Genomic DNA, 27426 nt, shown 5'->3' on the forward strand with positions numbered 1-27426 from the left:
GGCCAATCCACCTAACCTGCACATCTTTGGACTGTGGGAGGAAACCGGAGCACCCGGAGGAAACCCACGCACACACGGGGAGGATGTGCAGACTCCGCACAGACAGTGACCCAAGCCGGAATCGAACCTGGGACCCTGGAGCTGTGAAGCAATTGTGCTATCCACAATGCTACCGTGCTGCCCTATTTAATCTGCTACATTTAATCTGAACCAATTTTCAACGGTGCTGATCTCCTTAATGTTTCTCCTCTCATTGTTTATCCTACCCAATATTTGACAAGTCCTCTTCTTTATCATATCTGCATTAGTCACCACTTTTGTAAATAGGACTGTCAATGATTCATTAAGAATCATGCTCATGTCCTGCGCCTCAACATACAAGTTAGCTTTTTGATCATTAATATATACGGCGGCACGGTAGCGCAGTGGTTAGCACTGTTGCTTCAGAGCTCCAGGGCCCAAAGTTCAATTTCTGGCTTGGGTCACTGTATGTACACTTTAATAGGGGTGGCACAGTGGTTAACACTGCTGCCTCACAGCTCCAGGGACCTGGGCTCAATTCCGGCCTTGTGTAGAGTTTGCACTTTCTCCCTGTGTCTGCGTGGGTTTCTTCCGGTTTCCTCCCACAGTCCAAAGATGTGCAAGTTAGGTGGATTGGCAATGCTATATTGCTCCTTACTGTCCAAATGGTTAGGTGGGGTTACTGGGATAGAGTGGAGACGTGGGCTTAAGTAGGGTGTTCTTTCCAAGGGCCGGTGCAGACTCGATGAACTGAATGGCCTCCTTCAGCACTGTAAATTCTATGATTCTATTAAAACTGTGGTGTATCCATCGATAGTCCTATATTCTGCTGAGGTCACTGTGCTCCTCCAATTCTGGCCTCTTGTCCACCCCCAATTTTAATCACTCCACCATTGGCGGCCTCGTTTTCAGCTTCCTATATCTCATACTCTGGATCTCTCACCCTCACCCTCTCCTTTCAAATGCTCCTGAAAACTGATCACTTTCTTGTCCTAATGTCTTTTTATATGGTTTGGTGTCAAATTTTATTTGATAGTAAGAAGTGTCTTGTTATCTTTTACTGCCTTAAAGATGCCATATAAATCAAGGCTGCTGTAAAAATGTTATCTCTGGTCTGTGACTTTCATGTTCACTGCCTGCCTTAATTCACTGTTTTGAGGTTCAAAAAGATCAAAGTAGATTCTTGACTTGTCAAAGTTTTCTCTGATATACAGCATATCTTCCACACTGTAGAAATCTCCTCTTGCTGTCCACACGGTCAGACTGTACCTGTATTAAAACCAGATTAGTCAATTAGAATAGACTGACAATATAGGCAGGGTAGGTTGTCAATGAAACAGATCAAAACAAAAATATATAGAACAGACTTGATAATAAGTTGCTTAGTGCACGGTTTATGTATCTCGAATGTGTTGCGTTGATGCAATTATCCTTAGCACCATGTCTGATTATGTTTTGTCTCTATCACCCTCTATGGGTTAAAATTAATATTCTGTTCTTTGTTTCCTCTTTCCCATCATTTTTTTCCAAACAGGTTTAGAAGTTAACTACATAAATAAAACAAGAGAAAAATGAAAAATGCTTGAAACCTGCTTCAAGAGACATTAAGAATGTAGTTGAAGAATTCTTTTACCTTTCTGACTGCTCCAGTAACCAATGTAACTGTGGCCAGGATGGGCGAACCAGTGCTGCTCTAACTGGGAATGTTACTGGCTGGTAGAGTGTTCGACAAATTTGCTCCATTTCCTTCACCATCTCCCAGGTGTAGCCTGTGTGTAAAGTAAGTCCATCTTTAAAGATTTTTTTCTTTGAAGGCCAGTTGATTGCTGGCAGGCAGCAGCGAGGGAGATCATGTGGATTAGGGATGGAATACTCAGGAAACGACAGAGGCTGCAGGCCGAATTTGGGGTGCTGACTACAGGCAAGGCTGTAGAGCAGCTCAGAAAGGTAAAAGGCGCGACTTATGAGCATGGGGAGAAGGCCAGCAGAATGCTTGTGCAACAACTAAGGAAGAGGGAAGCGGCTAGGGAAATAGGGAGGGTAGTGGATGGGGAGGGCAATCTAGTGGGTGACCCGGCAGGGCTGAACAAGGTCTGTAGGGACTTTTAGGGTCTTTTATAGGAAGCTGTACACTTTGGAATCCCCGGGGATGAGGCGATTCCTGATCGGACTGACCTTCCCAAGAGTGGGGAGGGGGCTGGTGGACGGACTGGGGGCCCTGGTCAGGATCAAAGAGGTATTGGGGGGCCTGAAGGTCATGCACTCGGGTAAAGCCCCGGGGCCGGACGGGTATCTGGTGGAGTTTTATAAAAAATTTGCTGGGATAGTGGGGCCGGTGCTGGTCAGGTGGTTTAACGAGACAAGAGACAGAGGGAGTTTACCCCCGACGATGTCGCAGGCCACCATCTCACTTATTCTGAAACGGGATAAGGACCCGGAGGCTTGTGGGTCATACAGGCCGATCTCTTTGATTAACGTAGACGCCAAGTTACTGGCCAAGATCTTGGCGACTAGAATTGAAGACTGTGTACCGGATGTAATTATGGAGGACCAGACCGGGTTTGTAAAGGGGAGGCAGCTGGTGGCCAACCTAAGAAGGCTGCTCAACATGATTATGATGCCCCCGGAGAGTAGGGAAGTAGGGATAGTGGTAGTCATGGATGCTGAAAAGGCTTTTGACCATGTCAAGTGGGATTATCTGTGGGAGATACAAGGATGGTTCGGGTTTGGGGCGGGGTTCATCGACTGTGTTAGGTTATTATATCAGGCCCCGGAGGCAAGTGTGAGGACAAACAGGATGACATTGGACTACTTTAGACTGCTCCCTGGGACAAGACAGGGCTGCCCTCTCTCCCCACTGCTGTTTGCGCTGGCCATTGAGCCGCTGGCAATTGCACTGAGAGCTTCTAGGGGCTGGAAAGGGCTGGTCCGGGGGGGGGGGGCGGTATTATTATGGCAATCCTGAGGGAATTTGGCCGGTTCTCCGGATACAAACTGAACATGGCTAAGAGCGAGGTGTTTGTAATTCAGGCGAGGGGGCAGGAGAGTAGGCTGAAGGGGTTGCAGTTCAGGCCAGTGGTAGAGAGTTTCGATATTTGGGGATTCAGGTGGCACGGGATTGGGGCAGGTTGCACAAGCTCAACCTGTCCCGACTGGTGGAACGAGTGAGGGAGGAGGTCCGGAGGTGGGATTCGCTCCCGCTGTCATTGGCGGGGAGGGTGCAGACTGTTAAGATGACGATTCTCCCGTGGTTCTTGTTTGTTTTTCAGTGTCTCCCCATCTTTATCCCGCGGGCCTTCTTTAAGAGGCTGAATAAAATTATTCTAGGATTTGTATGGGTAGGGAAGTCCCCGCGGGTGAAGAGGGTGATGCTTGAAAGGAACAGAGGAGAAGGGGGGCTGGCGTTGCTGAACTTCAGCAACTATTACTGAGCAGCCAACATAGCGATGATAAGGAAATGGATGGTGGTTGTGGGGTCGGTTTGGAAGGGGATGGAGGCTGCTTCCTGCAGGTGCACGAGCTTAACAGGCCTGGTCACAGCGTCTCTGCCGCTTCCGCCGGCACGGTACTCCACCAGCCCGATAGTGGTGGCGGCTCTTCGGATCTGGGGCCTGTGGAGGAGGCATGTAGGGGAGGTAAGAGCATCGGTGTGGACCCCAATCTGCGACAAACACCGATTTACCCCGGGGAACATGGACGGGGAGTATTGACTGTGGAGGAGGGCGGGGATTGTGAGGATGGGGATCCGTTCCTGGAAGGGAGCTTTCCGAGCATGAGGGCCTTGGAGGAAAAGTTTGGGCTGGCGGGAGGGAATGACTTTAGATACTTACAGGTGCGGGATTTTGTGCGCAGACTGGTGCCGTCTTTCCCACACCTCCCGTCAAAGGGGAGGCAGGACAGGGTAGTTTCTAGGGGAAAGGTGGGAGAGGGTAGAGTTTCAGACGTCTACAAGGAACTAATGGGAGCTGAGGATACGCAGACCGAGGACCTGAAGCATAAGTGGGAAGAGGAGCTCGGGGGGGGATGGAGGACGGTATCTGGACAGAAGCCCTGAGCAGAGTAAACACGACCGCAACATGCGCCAGGCTCAGCCTGATCCAGTTTAAGGTCGTGCACCGGGCCCACATGACGGTGGCCCGGATGAGCACATTCTTCGGGCTGGAGGACAAGTGTGCTAGATGTGCCGGAGGGCCGGTTAACCATGTACACATGTTCTGGTCGTGCCCTAAATTGGCTAGGGTAGAGTAGAGTAGGAGGATATTGAGGCAGGTCCTTGCTTGAACAGAGCCGTGGTTTGCACTATGTTTAATTTGTGTCTTGACTTTTTTTTTGTACTTTACAATGTCACTTTTTCTATATGCCTAAAATAACTCAATAAAATTGTTTGTTTAAAAAAAACTCTGCCCATAGCCTTGCGGGATACGAAAAGCTGGAAGGGCACCGGAGAGGAGACAGAGAGCAGTCTCACTCTATATGCAGATGTCCTGCTCCTCTATGTCTATAAGCCACAGGAGGGACTGAAGGCAATGTTGCAGATCCTGAAAGAGTTTGGAACCTTCTCGGCTACAAACATAACCTGGGCAAAAGTGAGGCATTCCCAGTGAACTAAATGAGGAAGGGACAGAGCTGGAGTGGCTCCGTTTTAAATGGTCCAGAAAGATTCCGTTACCTGGAGTTCCAGATGGCCAGAGACTGGACACAGATGTACAAGTGGAATCTGACCAGCCTGGTGGAGGAAGTAAGAAAGGATTTACAGAGGTGGCACTCACTCCCACTCTCCCTGGCGGTGAGTGTGTAGACAATCAAGATGAACATACAGCCGAGGTTCCTCTTCCTGTTTAGGTCCATGCTGATCGGGGGGGGGGGGGGGGGGGGGGGGGTTAAAAACCCGAGAATTTCCAAACCTACACTGCAAAGAAGGAAAATCAAAAGGGCTTGGCTTTACCGAACCTACAATATTACCACTGGGCAGCAACGGCAGAAAGAGTGGGAGGATGGGTACACAAACCCAACACAGAGTGGGTACAGATGGAGGAGACCTCCTGTAAAGGAACGACCCTCCGGGTCCTGCCTACAGCAGCACTCCCATCCTACTCAACAAGATACACAACGAGCCCAGTGGTAGCGGCCACACTGAGAACATGGGCCCAATTGAGATAACACTTTGGGCTAACTAAGATGTCCCCCATGGCCCCCACCTGTGGCAATCACAAATTCCCTCCAGCCAAGGAGACCGTAGGGTACTCCGGGGCCCCAGAATTCGCACTACTAGAGGATCTGATGGGCACACGCGGCAAGGAGGGGGGACTATGTAGGAAAATATACAGACAGTTACTGGACAGAGCTCGGACACCACTGGACGAGACCAGACAAAAATGGGAGGACAAGCTGGGGACAGTGGTAGGGTGGGGACTCTGGATCACAGCAGGGCTAGCTCCACCTCCTCCTGCGCAAGGCTCAGCCTAATGCCGTTTTAAGTGGTGCACAGAGCGCACCTGACCAGGACCCAAATGAGCAGGTTGTTCCCAGAGTTGGAGGACAAATGTGAACGGTGCCAAAGGGGCCCAGCCAATCACAACCACATGTTTTGGGCTTGCCCCAAACTCACTGGGTTCGGGACAGCCTTCTCTGAGGCAATGTCCAAGGTTGTGGAGGTGAGGGTGAAGCCGTGCCTAACATTGGAAATTTTCGGGATATCGAAGAAGCGAGAGCTACACATGGGGGAGGGGGCCAACGCCCTTGCTTTTGCTTCACTAATCGCACGACGGAGAATCCTGCTCGGCTGGTGATCAGCAGCACCACCCTGTCAGCAGACTGGCTCGTTCGGAATTTCTCCACCTGGAGAAGATCAAATATGCCATCGGAGGGTCAGAGGAAGGCTTCCTAGATACATGGGGGCAGTTTGTCGGCCTGTTCCAAAACCTGTTCGAGGTCAGCAACAAGGAGTAAGTCAAGAATACGGGAAAGAGAGGAAGAAAAAGAGGGAAGATAGGGGAAAAAAAAGCAAGATAGATGCAGAACGGGCAGCACGGTGGCCTAGTGGTTAGCACTGCTGCCTCGCGGCGCTGAGGTCCCAGGTTCGATCCCGGCTCTGGGTCACTGTCCGTGTGGAGTTTGCACATTCTCCCCGTGTTTGCGTGGGTTTCACCCCCACAACCCAAAAATGTACAGAGTATGTGGATTGGCCACACTAAATTGCCCCTTAATTGGAAAAAATAATTGGGTAATCTAAACTTATATTAAAAAAAAGATAGATGCAGAACGATAGGACTGCGCAACCCAGGGGGAGGGAGGGGAGGAGGAGAAGACGGAAGGAAGGTGGGAAAGCCACAAAATAGATGATTTTGGGAGGGGGGGGGGGGACGACGACGACGCCACACGACCCCCAGAACACAAAAGCAAGCACAGCCAATGCCAACTGGGCGGGGGGGGGGGGGGGGGGGGGGGGGGGATGTTATGTATATTAAAATTGTTTATAAATATGAAAAATGCCAAAGATTTCTTAAAATAAGAAAATTTGCTACCATCAAGTCCACTGGGAACTGGATTATTGAATGCTTTTTGGTTGTGGGATAGATGACTAACAGTGATCACAAAATTTATGCACAAATAATTATGATAAAACAGATTTCATTTCAATGAAACTAAATATGAAAAATTGTCTCCCTGTATGAGAAACTATGGAACTTGACTCCCTGCATTTATAGCACCAGCTACTACTTCCTGATTTATCAAGTCTTTACTTCCTATTACTCTCATAGTCAATAGCACCCTGTTCTGTATGGCATACACCTCATTAAGGATTTGCAATGTGATAAAAGTATTTTAGACAATGATGACTATGTCCAAATAACAATCTGAAGCTAAATAGTTTGGTATTTGACCAACATTATTGAAATGACAGAGATGAACAATAATGATATCGTGCTCAAAGTAGCTTCCAACAAACTAATTTATCTGAAATCCTAGCTTCATATTACATTCATGGTGGACACGTCCATATATAAGCAAATAAATGAAATACGTATGCTTGACAAATAATTTATTTTGCAAATTATTTTTATAACATCTACTATCCTCATTGAAGTGGGAAATGGTTCAGAAGGGCACTTGGCACAGAAGATGGCTGCCTGACACACAAGATGGAGACACAGAGAATAAAGCAGACATAACTGATGCCTGGAGCCCAGCGGGGTGCCAGTGGGACAGACAGGAACAGATCCAGGACAAAGGGAGCCAGACAGGAAGATTAAGAAATACATAAATGTAGGACACCACTTGAATAAAGCTAACTTCAGCCATGGTGTACACAATGATATGCTAATACAAATGTCTTGGGCCATTTCCTAAAACAAAGGGACAATCGATACTGCTTTCCTGCTGCTGCCTGTAACCCGTAAAACCTTGTTAACTATAACCATGTGTAAATGAAATGAAATGAAATGAAAATCGCTTATTGTCACAAGTAGGCTTCAATGAAGTTACTGTGAAAAGCCCCTAGTCGCCACATTCCGGCGCCTGTCCGGGGAGGCTGATACGGGAATCGAACCGTGCTGCTGGCCTGCTTGGTCTGCTTTAAAAGCCAGCGATTTAGCCTGGTGAGCTAAATCAGCTCACCAAACTAAACTATAACTAAATGAAAATGTTTAAAGATAACAAGGTGATAATTCTTTTGTATCTGGGCTCATTGTGAACCCAAAGTGGCTGTTTAAAGATAACAAGGTGATAATTGTTTTGTATCTGGGCTCATTGTGAACCCAAAGTATAAAATGAATGACTGCCATTCAAACCATGAGAAGGATTGGCTACCGTACCGTGGGGTACGTACGCTTTCTCCCAAAGCTTCGTGTGACAATAAACTGCACTGATTGAACACAGCAAGTCTGACTCCCGAAGTGGTTGATTTTCCCACAACACTCACCATTATTTCTTTGACCAGCCAACACATTGGTTGTCCATCCCAGAGACAGTGTTATATCTGATAAATATGAAGTCACTGTGTGTAAAAAGTCATTTGCAACTGTTTCAGTACTGCTTCCATTTGGTCCAGGAAGAATATCTGCATTGATCCAAACTGGTTGTGTGAGAAGATCCTTCATCGATACTAACATTTTCATTGCAGGTTCTACAGCTGATAAACTGTCAATGACAAATAATTAATTTTACTACCAAGTAATTTCACCTCTCAATAATGTCGTAAACTGACACAAGACGCAGCTTATGGTTCTTTCTACAAGATAAAATGGAGGAAAATGCACCTTCCTGCCACAACAAAAGGAATCAAATAACTATAAATCTGGGGAAATGTAGAAAGATACTCCAACTGACCACAGGACCTATTCAGACTACATTTTTGTACTCGTTCATGGGCTGTGGTGCCACTGGCAAAGCCAACATTTATTGCTATCGTTAATTGCATTTGAGATGTTGGTGAGCTGCTGCAGTCCATGTAGGGTAGGTACAGTCAGTGTTATAAGGGAAGATATTCTCGGATTTTGACCCAGCGACAAGTGAAGGAACGAGATACATCAGGTCGATGTGTGACTCAGAGGGGAACTAGGTGGTGCTGTTCCCATGCACCTGGTGCTCTTGTTCTTTTAGACGGCCAAGGTTATAGGTTTGGAAAACACGTCAAAGAAGCCTTGGTGAGCTGCTGCAGTTCACCTTGGAGAGGATGTCCAATATAATGGTATGATGTTGGTGGAGGGGCTGAACGTTAGTGATGGATGGAGTACCTTTATCCTGAATGATGAAGGGCTTCTTGAGGGCTGTTGGAATTGCACTCCTGTAGAAAGGCTTTTGGGAGTCAGAGTGAGCTACTTGACACTGAATTCCCAGTCTCCAACCTGTTCTTGTAGCCACGTATTTATATGGCTTATCAAGTTGTTTCCAGTCAATGATGATCCATAGGATTTTGATGGTGGTAATGCCGTTAAATGTCAAGTGGAAATTGTTCCTAGATTATCTCTTGTTGGAGATGACCATCGGCAGATACAAATGTTAATGCTGCTTATCACCCCAAGGTTTTCAAAATAAGATGGCCTTGTGTCTGCATTGACCCAAATTTAGACCCCCGATTGCATTGTTTTGCCTTTTCAGTTATTGATAAGTTTACTTTCCTGAATAGAAAATAGGATTTAAAAATTCAGTTTTTGGAAATCAGATTAACATAAATTACATGATCTCATCACAAAGCAAGTGGTTTTCAATATAATTGGATTTTGAGTCTATATGGCCTCCGGTCATATTCTGCTAAATTGGATGGAAGAGGGCTTGTTGCCAAAAATCAATGATCTCTAAAAATAATAAAATGTTTCAGTGTTTGTACCTTTTAAAATCCAGCTTGATCCCTTTGTCAGATTGCAGTACCTCATTCAACCAATTATGCAATGTGTTGTCACTATCAGTTTCAGGTGGATGGGCCATGATTGGCTCTCCTCCATGTGATCCCTGGCTCCCAACAAGAACATCTGCTTCAATCATATGTGCATCACCTGCATGTGAATTTAAAAATAATGCATAATTTAATCGTGGATACCCAGTACAAATCTTATTTAAAAGTCAGATAGAGACCGCTACAAGCAATCTTGGATTCTGATGTTAGAAGGAAATCACCTGACTTCTTCCATCATTCTGTTTGGAGCAGTAAACCCAAGAGATGTATTTCCAGTGTCATGTATGTCAGCAATGGTATTAGATTGCTTGAAAAGAATGTTTAAACAGTAACAATCGATCATCAAGACTGGAATCTCCAGATGAGATTCCTATCTATATCTCCAGTGCATTTGTTTGTTTTTAAACATGTACACATCAATTACTGTATTAGAAAAGCAAACATTACAAATACTGGAAATCAGAAATAAAAACAGAAATTGAAGGAAATATTCAGGTCAGGCAGCATCAGTGGAGAGAAATACAGAACTAATATTGTAGGCCAATAGCAGCTTGAAAAGGTCAACAACCTAAAAGCTTAACTGTTTCTTTCTCCACAGATGCTGCTTGACCTGTTGAGTATTTCAAGCATTTTCTGTTTGTATTTTAAGCTACAGTACTGCTGGATTGATTCTGGAGTTCCTTTGCTAGCTCAAAGTACTGTGATGGATATTAACAGCCATGGAGACACTTGTGAATCAGTACACATTTATGAAACTGAAGGTGGTTAAGGTATAACAGTCTGAATATTGCAGTACAGACATTCTTTCAGTTATATTTAGTTAAAAACAACTTGCAAGGGCAGCATGGTGGCGCAGTGGTTAGCATTTCTGCCTCACGGCGCTGAGGTCCCAGGTTCGATCCCGGCTCTGGGCCACTGTCAGTGTAGAGTTTGCACATTCTCCCAGTGTTTACGTGGGTATCGCCCCCATAGATTTGCAGGGTAGGTGGATTGGCCACACTAAATTGCCCCTTAATTGGAAAAAATTAATTGGGTACTCTAAAATTTGGAGAAAAAAAACAAGTTGCAAGATCATTTGTAGGTAAACAAAAATTTCCATTTTTCAAAAATTGTATTATAGTCCTTAGGGACATTCTAGGTATTCAGAAAATCTTGATTTGTGTTCTGATTTATAACCAATATATTCCTGAATGCTCCACCATACAAATGTCACACACATTACTGAGCAGCTCAAAATATTTATTTTGCTTTCTACCAACAAGGCATTACAGAAGGAGAATAACACATTAACGATGCAATAAATATACCCAAGTGGAAATTAACATAAGAATTAAGAGAATTAGTAGACCACTCGGCCAAGCTCCGCCATTCAATAAGATCATGGCTGATCTGGTTGTAACCTCAACCCCACATTCCTGTCTCCCCCGATAACCTTTCACCCCCTTGTTAATCAAGAATCCATTTAACTCTGTCTTAAAAATGTTGAAAGATTCTGCTTCCACTGCCCTTTGAGGAAGAGAGTTCCAAAGACTCATGGCCCTCAGAGAAAATAATTCTCATCTTCGTCATAAATGAACAACATCGCATTTTAAAAAGTGTCCCCTTGTTCTAAATTCTCCAACAAGAGCAAGCATCCTCTCCACATCAAGTCACCTCTTACTCTTTTAAACTTTACTGGATACACACTTAACCTCCCAACCTTTCCTCGTAAGACATCCGACCCAGGGGCAGCATGGTGGCGCAGTGGTTAGCGATGCTGCCTCACCGCCCAAGGACCCGGGTTCGATCCCAGCTCCGGGTCACTGACTGTGAGGAGTTTGCACATTCACCCCATGTCTGCATGGGTCTCACCCCCACAGCCCAAAGATGTGCAGGGTAGGTGGATTGCCACTCCAATTAAGGGGCAATTTAGTGTGGGCAATCCACCAACCCTGCATACCTTTGAGTTGTGGTGGTGAAACCCACGCAAACATGGGGAGAATGTTCCTTCCTCCCACAAGTCCTGAAAGACGTGCTGTTAGGTGAATTGGACATTCTGAATTCTACCTCAGTATACCTGAACAGGTGCGGGAGTGTGGCGACTAGGGGATTTTCACAGTAACTTCATTGTAGTGTTAATGTAAGCCTCCTTGTGACAATAATAAAGATTATTATTAAGAAGATTAATGAAAGCCTTTAGACCATGTTATCCCGTGATTAAAGGGTGCTGGAACCAATGATGTCTTGCTAAGACTAGTATAGCAAAGAATTCACACGGAATAGGACCTTTTCTTCGGTAGCAAAAGAACTACTGTATACGCCAAAATAGTTTATTTCTATCTTTACTATTGTCTTACTGTTCAGCGCTTCTTCCATTTGTGCTTTTCTGTTGGCGGCATGGTACCAGATGATTTCCACTGCATCGTTTGAGCGGATTCTTCTCTGTTTAAGAAAGCACTCCACTGCATTTTCACCACCACCACCTAATCAACAAAATAGTTTTACATTACGTGGGTTTGAGTAGGGTGATCATTGCTCGGCACAACATCGAGGGCCGAAGGGCCTGTTCTGTGCTGTACTGTTCTATGTTCTATTACCACATGACAAATCCAGAAAAAAAATTAGCATGTTTCTTTGATATATCCCTATGTCATGAATGCTGAACGACTAGACAATGATGTTTTAAAGTGAAACAAGAGTTTTGAAAAGAGAGGTGCTGAATTCCTGGTAAACACCTTGGTTTGGATAAATGCCCATGTGACTTTGAGGTGCCATGGGGATGGGTTGAGAAGGGATAGAAAGTCAAATGAAAACCCATTGAGCTGTCAAGCTGCAGTTTTCTAACACCTTTCTCAGACGGTCACACTCAGAACAAAAGCTGCTGCTGTAGGGAAGCAGGAAGAATTGCTTGTGTTAAAGACCAAGCAGGATGCTTTTAAAGGTTCAGTTTTTGTTCAAAAGGAATGCAAAAAAAGCAGACAAGGCTCTTGAAGATTTAGGGAATGGGGATTCATTGAGGTGTGCCTTCCTGATGATAATCGCATCAGGAAGTCTCAGTGGGAGTGGGAGTGGAGCGGCTAGTCATGGACTCTCCAAGATTCAACCCTATGTGGTGAGGGGTATTGATCTTGGCTGGAGAGCTGGGAGAATATTTTGAACTGCCATGTTCTGAAGCATTAGCATTAATTAAATTTATCTTTTTTCTTTAATTTGTATCTGTTCCCTGCCAATTAATGTTTCATCTGTGCTGATTTTAGTTTTTTTTGTTACAGTACATGTTTTAAAAGTGAAATCTTGCCCTTTATTTGTTTCCATTGTGGGGATTCCTTTCTTTTAAAAGAGTATTTAAAAGAGTAATTCTTTTAAAAGAATGCTTCACAGAAAGTAATACTAGCACCGGGGGAATGGGGGAAGAGGGGTGCAAGCAGTTGAGAAGCTTTCTTCACAAAGAACTCTTGAGAAATTAGAATGCTTTATCACAAGTGGCTGTTGAGGCACAGCCTATAAAGTAACTTTTTAAGAAAATCGAATAGGGGCATTAAAAAGATATAGGGAGGTGAGGAAAATGGTATTAAAGTAAATAGCTACAGTTAGAGACAACAGGGTATCCTAAAATGTATAATTGTCAATGGAGTATTCTTTGAAGTGTAGTCATTGTTGTGGCAGCATATGTGTGCATGGCAAGGTCTCACAAATGGCAAAATGGATTTCCGGTGGCGGCCATGGTGTGAGTGGTCACACATTTGGTGGCTCCCGCTCGTGGCAGTTTTTTGAGACCTCTTACCCGGTTAACGGGTGGATATGAGGAGGCAAAAAGGTGCAGGAGAGTGCATAGAAGAGATTAACCCACTGGTGTATGGAGCTGAGGGCCAGAAGCGGTCACAAAGAGGGGATCAGACTGCATACGTTGGTGCAGTGCCTGCGACGCACGTGGAGATGGCGTAGGGTCAGCGAGCGGCCCTGCCGGCTCAGTGGTCAACAGAGCAGCTGGTGGGCTTCCTGAACGAGACGTTCACCCAGCATCGCAAGGAGAATCTGGAGTACCTGGCCCGGGCGGTGGATTCAATTAAGGCGGTGATCAACCGCATAGAGACGGGGCTGGAGGCCCAGGGTCAGGCAATCCAGAAGATGGAGGGGGTGGCGGGGGAACATGAGAAGCAGTTCGCCTCGACGGCAGCAGAGACGGGGCTGATGTAGGATCAGCAGAAGCGGCTCCAGGAGAAAGTCGAAGACCTGGAGAACCGGTCACGCAGGCAGAATATTAGGACTGTGGGCCTGCCGGAGGGACGTGAAGGAGCCAGCGCTGGCGTGTTTGTGGGGAGGATGCTGGAGAAGCTGCTGGGAGAGGGAACATTCACACGACCTCTGGAGGTTGATCGAGCGCACACAGGACGCTAATGAGGAAGCCCCAGGGGAACGAGCCACCGAGGGCGATGGTGGAGCGTTTCCACTTTTTCCTGGACAAGGAGCAGATCATGAGGTGGGCCAGGCAGACTAGGCACTGCACCTGGGAGGACAGTGAACTTTGAACCTATCAGGACCTGGGTGCAGAGCTGGTCAAGAGGAGAGCGAGTTTCAATAAGGTGAAGGCGGCCCTCTACAAGAAGTTTGGGATGTTGTATCCGGCACGTCTGTGGGTGAGCTACAAAGACTGGAAGCTGTACTTTGGGACATCGGAAGAAGCGATAGAATTTATCAGAGACAATGGACTGGCAGGAGAAGATGGCAGCATGGTAGTACAATGATTAGCATAGTTGCTTCACAGCTCCAGGGTCCCAGATTCGATTCCTGGCTTGGGTCACTGTCTATGCGGAGTCTGCATATTTTCCCCATGTCTGTGTGGGTTTCCTCCCGGTGCTCCGGTTTCCTCCCACAGTCCAAAGATGTGCGGGTTAGGTGGATTGGCCATGCTAAATTGCCCTTAGTGATTGGGGGGGGGGGGTTACTGGGTTACGGGGGCAGGGTGGAGGCGTGGGCTTAAGTAGGGTGCTCTTTCTAAAAGGGCCGGTGCAGACTCAATGAGCCAAATGGCCTCCTTCTGCACTGTAAACTCTATGAATAATTCTTAGGTGGACTTTGAACTTTAGTGGAAATGCTTTGGCGCTGTGTTTAATTTGTTTTTGGGGCTATTTTATAGCTTCAGGTTTATTTGTGTTCTGTTGGAAGATGGGGGGTTGATCTCTTCGATTGGGCTTGGGGAGGAGTTGTTTTTGTTTGCACTAGTAAGATGATTGAGCGTGGAGGGGGGGGGGGGAAGAGGAATCCGTGGGGGGTAGGATGCTAGGTGCCATGGGCGGCGGCTGCCAGGCTAGCTGGGCAGGCTAGTTCATGGAAGCGCAGTAGGGGGTGAGCAGAATGTTAGTGAGGGGGATGGGGCAGGTATTGTTGTTGGGGGGGGGGGGGGAACTGGGTTGGGAGGGGGGATATACTGCTGACAGGGGTAGGGTTATTAAAGTGTAATGGGAGGCGGTTCGATGGCGGTGGGTGCCCGAGGGCGGGCCTGAGGAGGTGCGAGACATGGGCTGGCCCAAGAGGGACTATGGTTGATCGGTAGGAGGTGGTTGTGGTGGTGGGGATGGGTTGCGCAGGTATTTCATTCGGGATTGGACTCTTAAAACGAGGGGGGTCGTGATTTTGATCAATGAGTGGGTGGCATTTGAAGTGGGAAGTATAGTGGCAGACTCTGGGGAAGATAATGTTATGGTGAGCGGGAAAATGAAGGGATGCCGGTGGTGTTAGTGAACATCTACGCCCTGAACTGGGACGATGTTGACTTTATGAGGCGTGTGCTGGGGAGGATCCCTGACCTGGACTCTCATTGGTTAATTATGGGGGAGGACTTCAATACGGCTCTGGATCCGAGGCTAGACCGGTCGAGCTCTTGGTCGGGGAGGATGTCAGCAACAGCTAAGGAGCTCTGGGAGTTCATGGAGCACATGGTGGGGTGCATCCATGGAGATTTGGGAGACCAAAGGGCGAAAGAATTTTCATTCTACTCCCATGTGCACAAGCTGTACTCCCGAATAGATTTTCTCATGTTTGACAAGACGTTGTTGGCAGGAGTGGTTTATATTGAGTATTCGGCAATAGTGGTGTCATACCATGTCCCACACTGGGTGGACTGACGAGTGAGCAAAGGGGGGGGCTCCAGTGCCTGAAATGGAGGCTGGACATGGGACTGTTGGTGGAGGAAGAGGTGTGTGAGCGGGTGAGGAAGGCCTTCCAGGGATATGTGGAGATTAATGACACGAGGGAGGTTGCGGCAAGTGTGGTTTGGGAGGCACTGAAAGCAGTGGTCAGGGGGGTGTTTATTTCGATTCAGGCACATAGGAACAAGGTGGAGTGACCGGAGATAGAGAGCTAGTGGAGGAAATCCTGCAGGTGGCCAGGAGATATGCGGAGGCCCCTGGAGGCTGCTTAAGGAACGGCAGAGGCTGCAGAAGGAGTTTGGGCTATTATCCAAGGGTAAGGTGGTGGGGCAGCTGAGAAGGGCGGTATACGAGTATGGAGAGAAGGCGAGCAGGACGCTAGCGCAGCAGTTGAAGAAGTAGGAGGCGGCGAGGGAGATTGGGAAAGTGAAGAACACAGGTGGGAATACAGTCTTGGACCTGGCGGGGGTGAACAGGGTATTTAGGGACTTCTATTGTAAATTGTACGAATCAGAACCTCCAGTGGATGAGGAGTTGGTGGAGGGCCTGGGGGCCCCAATTGGGCTGGAAGTAGTAGTGGAGGGGCTGGAGGCGATGCAAGGTCCAGGCGGGTACCCGGTGGAATTTTACAAGAAGTTCTCAAGGGTATTGGGACCGCTGTTGGTAAGGACTTTCAATGAGGCAAAAGAGCTGAAAGTACTCCCATGACATTGTCACAGGCATTGACCTCCCCCATTCGAAAGCGAGATAAGGATCCAGAACAAAGTGAGTCATATAGACCAATTTCCCTGCTAAATGTAGATATCAGACTATTGGCGAAGATCTGGGCCTCGAGGATCGAGCACTGTGTCCCGGGGTAATAAGGGAGGACTAGGCAGGGTTTGATAAGGGGAGGCATCTGGCGGCTAACATCAGGAGGTTACTTAATATGATCATGATGTCTCCAGAGGGACGCGAGGTAGAGGTGGTGGTGGCCATAGACGCAGAGAAGGCATGTGATCGAGTGGAATGGGAATACCTGTGGGAGGTCCTGGGGCGGTTTGGGTTTGGGCAGGGATTTGTGGACTGGTCCGGTTGTTGCATCAGGCACTGGTGGCGAGTGTGCGGACGAACCGGGTGAGATCAGATTATTTTAGGTTACACCAGGAACAAGGCGGCGGCGGGGCGGGGGGGGGGGTCTCGCTTTACGGGACGATTTATTTTTATACATATCGGACCTGCTAGGGGAGGTTGGAGGGATTATGGGGACATTGGAGGAATTTGGTCGGTTTTCGGGCATAAATTGAATATGGGTAAGAGCAAGACATTTGCGATTCAGGCGAGGGGGCAAGAGAAGAGATTGGGGGAGATGCCTTTCAAGTTGATGGGGGGATATTTCATATTTGGGCCTCCATGTGGCGTGGGAGCAGCTGCATAAACTGAATTTGGGTCGGTTGGTGAAGCAGATATGGGGGGACTTTCAGAGGTGGGATGCACTCCCATTGGCATTGGCGCGGCGAGTACAGACAGTGAAAATGAAGGTCCTCCCGAGGTTTTTGTTCGTCTTTCAGAGCCTTCCAATTTCTATCCCCAAGGCGTTCTTTGAAAAATTAAATGCAGTGATCTCGGGATTTGTTTGGGCGGGTAAAACCCCGCAGGTGAAGAAGGTACTGCTGGAGCGGGGGCATGGTGAGGGGAGGCTGGCTCTTCTGAATTTTATCAATTATTATTGGGTGGCAAATATTGCGATGGTCAGGACATTGGTAGTGGGGGAGGGGTGGTTGTGGGAACGGGTGGAGGCAACTCATGTCGGGACACGAGTTCGGGGGCACTGTTAATAGCACCTCTGCCGTTCTCGCCGGCCAGGTATGCCGCACGCCCGGTAATAGTGGCAGCCCTGAAGGTGTGAGAACAGTGGTGGCAGCATATGGGGTTGGAGGGGTCAGTGTGGGCACCAATATGTGATAACCACCGGTTCACTTCGGGGGGACTGGGTGGGGGGTTCCGGCGGTGGCAGCGGGCAGGGATCAAGAGATTTGGAGATCTTTTTATTGATGAGGGCTTCCCGAGCTTGCAGGAGTTGGAGGAAAAGATTGAGTTGCCAGGTGGGAATGGGTTCCGGTATCTGCAAGTGAGGGATTTTGTGCGGATGCAGGTCTCGACCTTCCTGCACCGGGGGTTACAGGATAAGGTGGTGTCGAGAACAGGAGTAGGAGGGGAAGGTTTCAGAAATCTATAAGGAACGGATGGATGGGAGCGAGCCCCGATAGGGGAGGTGAAGAGACGGTGGAAAGAAGCGCTGGGGAGTTGGAGGTCGGATTATGGGAGGAGGCCCTGAGGAGAGTCAATGCATCCCTGTTGTGTGCAGGCTCAGCCTGATACAATTTAAGGTGGTCCACAGGGCGCACATGACTGTGGCCCGGATGAGCAGGTTCTTTGAGGGGATGGAGGATAGGTGTGGTCGCTGTGTGGGGGGTCCTACGAACCATGTCCATATGTTTTGCGAATGTCCGAGGCTGAGGGGTTTCTGGCAGGGGTTTGCAGACATCATTTCAGAGGTATTAAAAGTGAGGGTGGAACTGAGTCCAGAGGTGGCGATCTTTGGTGTGTCGGAAGATCCGGGAGCCCAGGAGGTGAGAGAAGCCGATGTCTTGGCCTTTGCCTCCCTGGTGGCCCGGAGACGGATCTTACTAGGATGGAGGGACTCGGAGCCCCCGATTGGTTATATTGTTTTGTTTTTGTTGAAACCTGATGTTTAAAACTGTTAAAATTATAAATGCCTCAATAAAACGTTTTCTAAAGAAAAACAAATGACAATATGAGAGACGTGCTGTTAGGCAATTTGGACATCTGAATTCTCCCTCACTGAACCCGAACAGGCGGCGGAGTGTGGCATCTAGGAGATTTTCACAGTAATTCATTGCAGTGTTAATGTAAGCCTACTTGTGACAATAATAAAGATTATTATTATTATAATGAGCAGATAATCAGTTTTTCTCAGCTCGGTTCTCTCACGGTCAACATTTCTTTTGGCTTTGTTAATATTTTCAAATTCACAGTGGAAGCTGAGATTGTCCAGTATTTTCTGTTTATAATTCAGATTCCAGCATCTGCAGCAAATTGCTTTCAGCATTTTTTGTGATGTTGATTGAAAGAACCTTCCTCAAAACAATGCTGTGGAAACCTTATGTTCAACTGACAGTGGTTCAATTCACAGTAAATACAGTGCAGAAGAGTCCTTCGGCTCATTGAGTCTGCACCAACGCATAAAAAACACCTGCCCTGCCAACCTAATCCCATTTGCCAGCACCTAGCCGAGACCCTTGAATGTTATGATGTACCATCCAGGTACTTTTTAAAGGATGTGAGGCAACCCACCTCTATCACCCGCCCAGGCAGTGCATTCCAGACTGTCACTACCCTCTGGGTAAAGGGTTTTCCCTCAAATTCCCCGCCAAACCTAATCAAGGCCCCTGACCTTGAACTTGGGTCCCTTTGTAACTGACCCTTCAAACCAGTTGCTCCCTATAGAACAGTACAGCACAGAACAGGCCCTTCTGCCCTCGATGTTGTGCCGAGCAATGATCACCCTACTTAAACCCACGTAACCCAACAATCCCCCCCATTAACCTTACACTACGGGCAATTTAACATGGCCAATCCACCTAACCCGCACATCTTTGGACTGTGGGAGGAAACCGGAGCACCCGGAGGAAACCCACGCACACACGGGGAGGACGTGCAGACTCCACACAGACAGTGACCCAGCCGGGAATCGAACCTGGGACCTTGGAGCTGTGAAGCATTGATGCTAACCACCATGCTACCGTGAGGCCCCCCTATACACCTTATCCATGCCCCTCATAATCTTGTACACCTCAAACAGATTACTCCTCAGTCTACTCTGCTCCAGCGAAAACAAACCAAGCCTATCCAACCTCTCTTCAAAACTGAAATGTTCCACCCCTCCAGTGTAATCACATCGTTCCTAGAATGTGGAGACCAAAATTGCACACAGTACTGCAGCTGTGGTCTCACCAAAGTTCTATACAGCTCCATCATGACCTCCCTGCTTTTGTAATATATGTGTGGAAGAAATTATAAGTCAACACTTCGAGTTTTCGCAAAGGTCCTTTAATTAACACAAAGTTCGTGGGGGGGATTGAAGAGACCACAGTCATTCCAAATGTCCCCGCTTTACAAAGATAAGGCAAGCATTTTATATGATACAGTAAGCAATATCTAGGACAAAAGTCATTCTTTAGGTTAGCAGAAAGATAGAAAAGTGAGCAGGCTGGAATTAGAGTTTAATTACTGGCCTTAAGTTCCTCGCCTTAGAAAAATAATAATTGTCTGCTGTCAGCAAAACTATTTGCAGCTATATGCTTGTTTACATTGTATGGCCTTCTGATTGTTTCAAACAGAACTTCTTGTCTAAAAATAAGGCCAAAAAGCCACCATGCTTTGCCAAGTGCCTATTTCCATTAAATATAGTCCAGCAGCTGGTTAAAATGAATACAGGGCATTAAGGCAACTAATCCGCCACCTAAAGTCCCTTCTACAATATGCCTTGATTGATAAAGGCAAGTGTCCCATATGTGTTTTTCACCACCCTACTAACCTACCCTTCTGCCCTCAGAGATCTATGGACAAATACGCCGAGGTCACTTAGCTCCTCGGAACTTCCCAGTGTCAGGCCATTTATTGAATACATCCTTGTCAATTTCTTACTTCCAAAGTGTATCACCTCACACTTTACAGGGTTAAATTCCATCTGCCACTTTTCTGCCCATTTGACAATCCTATTTATTTATTTTTTTAAAGTATTTTTATTAAGGTTTTGCAGAAGTTTTCATAATAAAACAGTAGTAACAATAATAACAAAACAAACTAGAGTGAACATTAGCATAGTGCAAAAAGAGAATATACAATAACAATTAAATAGACATTAGACCATCCTATTTATATCTGTATACCAAAACACTCAACCTCACTGTTAACCACCCAGTCAATCATTGTGTGATCTGCAAACTTACTGATCCTACCCCCCCACATAGTCATATACGTCATTTATAAATTGCAAACAATAGGGGACCCAGCACAGATCCTTTTGGTACTCCAGTGGACACTGGCTTTCAGTAACAAATGCAGTCGTCTGTCATCACCCTCTGTCTCCTACAGCTAAGCCAATTTGGAATCCACTGTATCAGGTTACCCTGTATCCCGTGGGCATTTGCCTTCTTTATAAACTCCCATGTGGGACCTTATCAAAGGCTTTGCTGAAATCCATGTAAACTATATGAACTGCACTACCCTCATCTACACACCTGGTCACATGCCCAAAAAATTCAATCAAATTTGTTAGGCATGACCTCCCTCTGACAAAGCCATGCTGACTATTCCTGGCTTGGCGACTGAAGCCAAAGGGTGGTTGTGGAGGGTTGTTTTTCAAACTGGAGGCCTGTGACCAGCGGTGTGCCTCAGGGATCGGTGCTGGGTCCACTTATTTGTTTTTAATATATATATAAATAAATAAATGATTTGGATGAGAAAGTATGAGGCATGGTTAATACGTTTTCAGATGACACCACAATTGGTGGCATAGTGGATAGTGAAGAAGATTATATAAGATTGCAACAGGATCTTGACCAATTGGGCCAGTGGGCCGATGAATGGCAGATGGAGTTTAATTTGGATAAATGTGAGTTGATGCATTTTGGTAGTTCAAATCAGGGCAGGACCTACTCTGTTAATGGTAGGGAGTTAGGGAGAGTTACAGAACAAAGAGATCCAGGAGTACAGGTTCATAGCTCCTTGAAGGTGGAGTCACAGGTGGGCAGGATGGTGAAGAAGGCATTCAGCATGCTAGGTTTTATTGGTCAGAATACTGAATACAGGAGTTGGGATGCCTTGTTGAAGTTGTACAAGACATTGGTAAGAACACACATAGGATACTGTGTTCAGTTCTGGTCACCCTATTGTAGGAAGGATATTGTTAAACTAGAAAAGGTGCAGAAGAGATTTGCGAGGATGCTACCAGGACTTGATGGTCTGAGTTTTAAGAAAGGCTGAATAGGCTGAGACCTTTTTCCCTGGTGCGTAGGGCGCTTAGGGGTGATCTTATAGAGGTCTATAAAATAATGCGGAGCATAGATAAGGTAGATGGTCGACATATTTTCCCAAAGGTAGAGGAGTTTAGAACCAGAGGGCATAGCTTTAAGGCGAGAGGGGAGATACAGAAGAGAGATTCTTTCACACAGAGGGTGATGAGCATCTGGAACAGGCTGCCAGAGGCAGTGGTAGTGGCGGGTACAATTTTTCCTTTAAAAAGCAGTTAGACAATTACATGGTCAGGGTGGGTATAGAGGGATATGGGCCAAATGCGGACAAGTAGGACCAGCTTCGGTGATAAGAAACTGGGGGGCATGGACAAGCTGGGCCGAAGGGCTTGTTTCCATGCTGTAAACATCTATGGCTCGATGAAACCTTGTCTCTCCAAGTGGAGATAGATTCTCTCCTTCAGAATTTCCTCCAAGTTTCCCTTCTGAAGTGAGACTCACTGGTTTGTAGTTCCCTAGCTTATTCCTACAACCTTTCTGAAATTGTGGGACCACATTAGCTCTCCTCAAGTCCTCTGGCACCTCCCCTGATGCCAGAGAGGAATTAAAAATGCTGCTGTTTTCCCCTGATGGGCCTTTCCACGCTCTCCAACAATATACTTGTTAGAGAGAGGGACAACCACAGAGGATTCCTGCACTGAATGCCTGTCCCTTCGAGCAGTCACCCATCTATCTGCTTGCACCTTGGGTGTGACCACATCGCTAAAGCTCCTGACCTGCATGCTCCTAAGTGCATCCAACTGCTGCTCAACCGCTCCATCTGGTCTGTGAGGAGCTGCAATTGGGTACAGTTCCTGCAGATGTAGTTGTTCGGAACGTTGGAAGCGTCATGGATCTCCCACATCTTCCAGATGAAGCACTTTACCCCGCCAACTGACATTTCTAGCACTAATTAATTTGAAATAAATACTTATCAAATTAAGTTACAATTACTATATGGTCTCGAGCACTAGATTTCTACTATAAATATTAAATGATAAACACACTAATCTCCACCCTCCGGCTTAGTTACTCCTTTACATAGTTAATTAGTTTTAATTAGATTTTCAATTTGTTTTTGGATTGAATTTTTTTATTGTCACGTGTACAGTGAAAAGTATTTTTCTGCAAGCAGGTCAACAGATCATTCAGTACATGGGAAGAAAAGGGAATTAAACAAAATTCAAGAGCTTTAGAATTAATTTTTAAACGATTAGAACGAGTATAAGTTAAGTAAAAAGTGGATCTGTTGGGGAGAACTCGCAGAGAGTCGCCTCGCTCCGGGGCCATCTTGAGAGAGTATTTTCAAATTTAATGCAGATTCCCTACCAGTCAATCAAGTCACAGCCTTACTCTGACGTCGCGTTTTTCAGTTTTTTTCAGCTTCATTGGTGTCCCCGATTTTCAGCCGAGGTAAATTACTTGATACTGGTGGCCTGGATTGACCAAGCCTTCGGATGTTCAACTTGACTAGCTTGGTGGGGAGGGTGCAGGCTGACTTGTTGAGGTGGGACAATTTCCATCTGTCGTTGGCGGGCTGGGTACAGGCAGTAAAGATGAATATTTTGCTGTGAATCTTGTTTCTGTTTTACTGCCTGTAGGTCTTTTTGCCCAAGGTTTCTTTAGGGGGTGGACAGGCTGATCTCATTTGTTTGTGTAGGGAAGGTGTCTCGAATTAGGAAGGTGATATTGCAGAGGGAATGGCAGACGGGGAGGCCAGGCCTCCCAAATTTGGTGTTTTACTACTGGGCGGTGAATGCAGAGAAGATCCAGAGTTGGAATAGGGAGGCGGTGGCTTTGTGGGTGAGGATGGAGGCGGGCTCATATAGGGGCCGGGGTTGTAGCCACTGGCAACAGCGCCGTTCCTGATAGCTCCAGGGAAGTATTCGGCGAGTCCACTGGTGGTGGCCCTGCTGAAGATCTCGAGGCAGTTTAGGTTGGGAGCCTGGTGAGGGGGATGCCGATTAGGGGGAATCATGGGTTCGAGTCAGGGAGGATGGATGCAAGGTTCCAGGGATGGGAAAAGGGGGAATCAAGGAAATAAAGGATCTGTTTCTGGGAGGGAGAGTTTGGAGGGATTTATGGGAGGATTTTGGAGGAGGACGAGGTTTCCATGGAGGGGGTTTAAGACAAAGTGGGAGATGCTGCAGAGGGTTATCGCCTTGACCCCATGTGCGAGGCTGGGGCTGTTACAGCTGAAGGTAGTGTACAGGGCGCACCTTATAAAGTCTCAGATGAGCTGGCTGTTCGAAGGGGTGGAGGATGTCTGTGAACGATGTGGGAGGGGCCCTATGAACCATGTGAATATGTTTTGGGGCTGCCCTAAGCTGGAAAGGTTTTGGAGGACGTTGTTCAGCACCATTTTGGGGGTGGAGCCTAGAAACCATAGTCGGGGTGTCAGACCAGCCGGAGCTGCAGACGGGTGTGGGGGTGGATGTATTAGCCTTCGCCTTGATGTTTGCTCGCAGGCAGTTCTTGTTGCTTTTTCACTCTGTGCCTCAGCGTGGTGGGGTGCCTACTGGAGTTTTTGGCCCTGGGAAAAGTGATATTCGCTCTAAGGGGAGTTGGTTACTGTTGACTGCTGGGGGAGGGGTGGGCGCTTAATGGGTTGGGGGGGTTTATGGGTTTATTGTAAATTGTAAAAATATTGAAAATTTGTGGAATAAAAACTTTAAAAAAAAGACACTTTATACTCACCACTCCACCCTGAGACTGCTCCCCGGACACTAGGTTTTGAATCACCGAGGCAAGATACTTTATACTCACCTCTCCGCCTTCAGAGACTGCTCCCTGGAGACTGGGCTGTGAATCCCCAAGGTAGGTTATTTAATACTCACCGCTCCATCCTCCAAGGTGCTCCCTGGAGCCTTGGCCGCAAATCCCTGAGATAAGTTACTTTATACGCACCACTCCACCTTCTGAAGCTGCTGCCTAGAGAGGTCATGACCTGAAATGTTCATTCTTTTTCTCTATCCACTAATTCTGCCAGCATTTTGTGTGGTTGTTCTATTGTAAATGGGGCTGTAGGATGTTAGTTACTGATTGGTATGTCTTATGTCTTTCATAAGTTAACTGTAAGCTTTTATTAATTATTAATTCACACATGTAAAGGGTATAAGATAGGATCTGACTCCATGCTCAAGTCTACACATCAATACCCTGAGGAGTTTCTTCAGCCAGAGGGCGGTGAATCTGTGGAACTCTTTGCCGCAGAAGGCTGTGGAGGCCAAATCACTGAGTGTCTTTAAGACAGAGATAGATAGGTTCTTGATTAATAAGGGGATCGGGGGTTTTGGGGAAAAGGCAGGAGAATGGGGATGAGGGAAATATCAGCCACGATTGAATGGCGGAGCAGACTCGATGGGCTGAGTGGCCTAATTCTGCTCCTATGTCTTATGGTCTTGGTCGAGCCTTCCTGCATTTCATGTATGTGCAGTACTGCATCCAATCTAACCCTATATGTGCCAAACCCACGTTAAGCTTGATTTCTGTGCTCAAGTTCTAGAATGGGACTTGGATTTCACAGCATTCTGAGTTAGAGGCAAGAGTGCTACCAACTGAGCTACTTTTGCAGACAAGTTGAAGAGTGGGTATGAGGCCAGCTGTGATGGACCTCTTCTGTATGGAATCTCTAAGAAATACAAGGAAGAGGATCAGTGCTGAAAAAGACCTACACCGATTAAGCACCAAAAATTTTAGGCAGAACTGGGGCAGCAGGGTAGCATGGTGGTTAGCATAAATGCTTCACAGCTCCAGGGTCCCAGGTTCGATTCCCGGCTGGGTCACTGTCTGTGTGGAGTCTGCACGTCCTCCCCCTGTGTGCGTGGGTTTCCTCCGGGTGCTCCGGTTTCCTCCCACAGTCCAAAGATGCGCGGGTTAGGTGGATTGGCCATGCTAAATTGCCCGTAGTGTCCTAAAAAGTAAGGTTAAGGGGGGGGTTGTTGGGTTACGGGTATAGGGTGGATACGTGGGTTTGAGTAGGGTGATCATGGCTCGGCACAACATCGAGGGCCGAAGGGCCTGTTCTGTGCTGTACTGTTCTATGTTCTATACCCGGGATGTTGCTGGTACAGCAGTTGGAAAGTAAATTACAATATATTTATTTTTATTAAATGAGAACTCCTCAAGCACTTGAAGTGGTCAGGGGCAGCACATTGGCACAGTGGGTGAGCATTGCTGCCTCAGAGCGCCGAGGTCCCAGGTTCGATCCCGGCTCTGGGTCACTGTCCAGTGGAGTTTGCACATTCTCCCCGTGTCTGCGTGGGTTTCGCCCCCACAACCCAAAGATGTGCAAGACAGGGGGATTAGCCACGCTAAATTGCCCCTTAATTGGAAAAAAATTAATCGGGCACTCTAAATTTATTTTTAAAATGTATTTGAAATGGTCACAGAGGTATTTTTCTGACGATATCGTTTTAACTCTTGACCTGTGGAACCTGAGCAACTCACATCTGGAACCCCTAACCCATGGTCCACCTGGCATGGACCCAATTGTTTACATATTGGGTCCGCCCCCATCCCCTTACTTATCAAGACCACTCGACCAACAAACCTCCTAAACCTCAATTCTAACTGCGCAGCTCAGCTTCCACTGCGAATTTGAAAATGTTAACAAAAAAAATGTTGTCCCTATCTAACCCCAGATTGGTCTGTGGTAAAGAGACTGGCCAATACTTACCCAGTTTCCGGTCCTCCATCAGGCTCCAGCCACGGGGGCCGGCACGGTCCATTGCGCACGCAGCACAGACCCCGGTGGCAGGATAGTGACGGTGGCCGGCACGGTCCATTGCGCACGCAGCTCAGACCCTGGCGGCAGGAGAGTGACGGTGGCCGGCACGGCCCATTGCGCACGCAGCTCAAGCAAGGGAATTTAAAGAAGGATGCTGAAGAAAGTGCCCACCGAAATGATCCCGGATCCCTGGCACTGTGGGCAGCAGTGTAATCACTGTGCCTATGTCCCTTTAAAAATATACCATTTTGTTTATAAAAAGAAAATACTAAGGATGCTGGAAATCTGAAATAAAAATACTGGAAAAGCTCAGCAGGTCTGGAGAGAGAAACAAATTAACATTTCAAATCCGTATGATTCATTTTATATTGCCTCCTCATTCCTTCAACAGAAATACATGACACTTCTCTGCATTAAATGTTATTTGTGATATGTCTGGCCATTTAAAAAAATAAATTTAGAGTTCTCAATTCATTTTTTTCCAATGAAGGGCCAATTTAGCATGGCCAATCCACCTACCCTGCCATCTTTTGGGTTGAGGGGTCAAAACCTGCGCAAACACGGGGAGAATGTGCAAACTCCACTGGACAGTGACCCAGAGCCGGGATCTAACCTGGGACCTCAGCGCTGTGAGGTAGCAGTGCTAACTGTAATGATATGTATAGTACAAGTGCAGTAAAGGCTTAACTGAAACTATGTGTAACTCAACACTAAATGGCATTACTAAGTTTATTGTGTATAAGGCAGCATCTCTAGGAATTCTGGGAGAAGATGATGAGAAAGCAGAGAGAGATTTCATTGTAGAAACATAGCATGAGGTTGAGATATAGTGTAGTTTAATAGAGGCAATATTGATTACTGTACTACAGATTCAGAATTATTAATTTATCTGTTACTTAGTAAAGTGTGCGAACCTAATCAAGTTTAGTAGTGTAAAATGAATTAGTTTTGATTTAAACTTATTTTTATATTCTTTGTCAACACTATATATCTGGCTATCTTGGAGAACAAGGCAAGGAATATAACACTAACCACTGCGCCACCATGCTGCCCATGTCTGGCCATTTCTATTATGTC

The 27426-nt window shown here is 46.8% G+C and overlaps 1 protein-coding gene across 2 annotated transcripts; it reads right to left on the reverse strand.

Moving 5' to 3' along the window:
- Nucleotides 1–690: 690 nt before the first annotated feature.
- Nucleotides 691–26405, reverse strand: fam151b (family with sequence similarity 151 member B). 2 transcript variants are annotated; one of them, XM_038805390.1, is made up of 6 exons: nt 26299–26405; nt 11752–11877; nt 9350–9515; nt 7943–8160; nt 1655–1790; nt 691–1290 (listed from the first exon to the last, which is right to left on the reverse strand). In XM_038805390.1, exons 1-6 carry the CDS (start codon nt 26348–26350, stop codon nt 1125–1127), a joined length of 864 nt encoding a protein of 287 aa, XP_038661318.1. In that variant the 5' UTR covers nt 26351–26405; the 3' UTR covers nt 691–1124. The 2 variants fall into 2 exon arrangements, with proteins under 2 accessions (XP_038661318.1, XP_038661319.1); XM_038805391.1 differs by lacking the exon at nt 11752–11877 and having other exon boundaries at nt 26299–26365.
- Between the last annotated feature and the right edge of the window lie 1021 nt (nt 26406–27426).

This window comes from Scyliorhinus canicula, chromosome 8, assembly GCF_902713615.1.
Source record: "Scyliorhinus canicula chromosome 8, sScyCan1.1, whole genome shotgun sequence".
In the NCBI taxonomy this organism is placed as follows: Eukaryota; Metazoa; Chordata; class Chondrichthyes; order Carcharhiniformes; family Scyliorhinidae; genus Scyliorhinus; species Scyliorhinus canicula.

Bases quoted from the DNA above. Each gene is read 5' to 3' on its own strand.
- fam151b (XM_038805390.1), bottom strand. From the start codon at position 26,350: ATGGACCGTGCCGGCCCCCGTGGCTGGAGCCTGATGGAGGACCGGAAA. The intron at 11,878-26,298 runs GTAAGTATTGGC...TTTGTTGATTAG, and splicing joins GATGGAGGACCGGAAACTGG to GTGGTGGTGGTGAAAATGCA. The intron at 9,516-11,751 runs GTAAGACAATAG...ATTCACATGCAG, and splicing joins AATGGAAGAAGCGCTGAACA to GTGATGCACATATGATTGAA.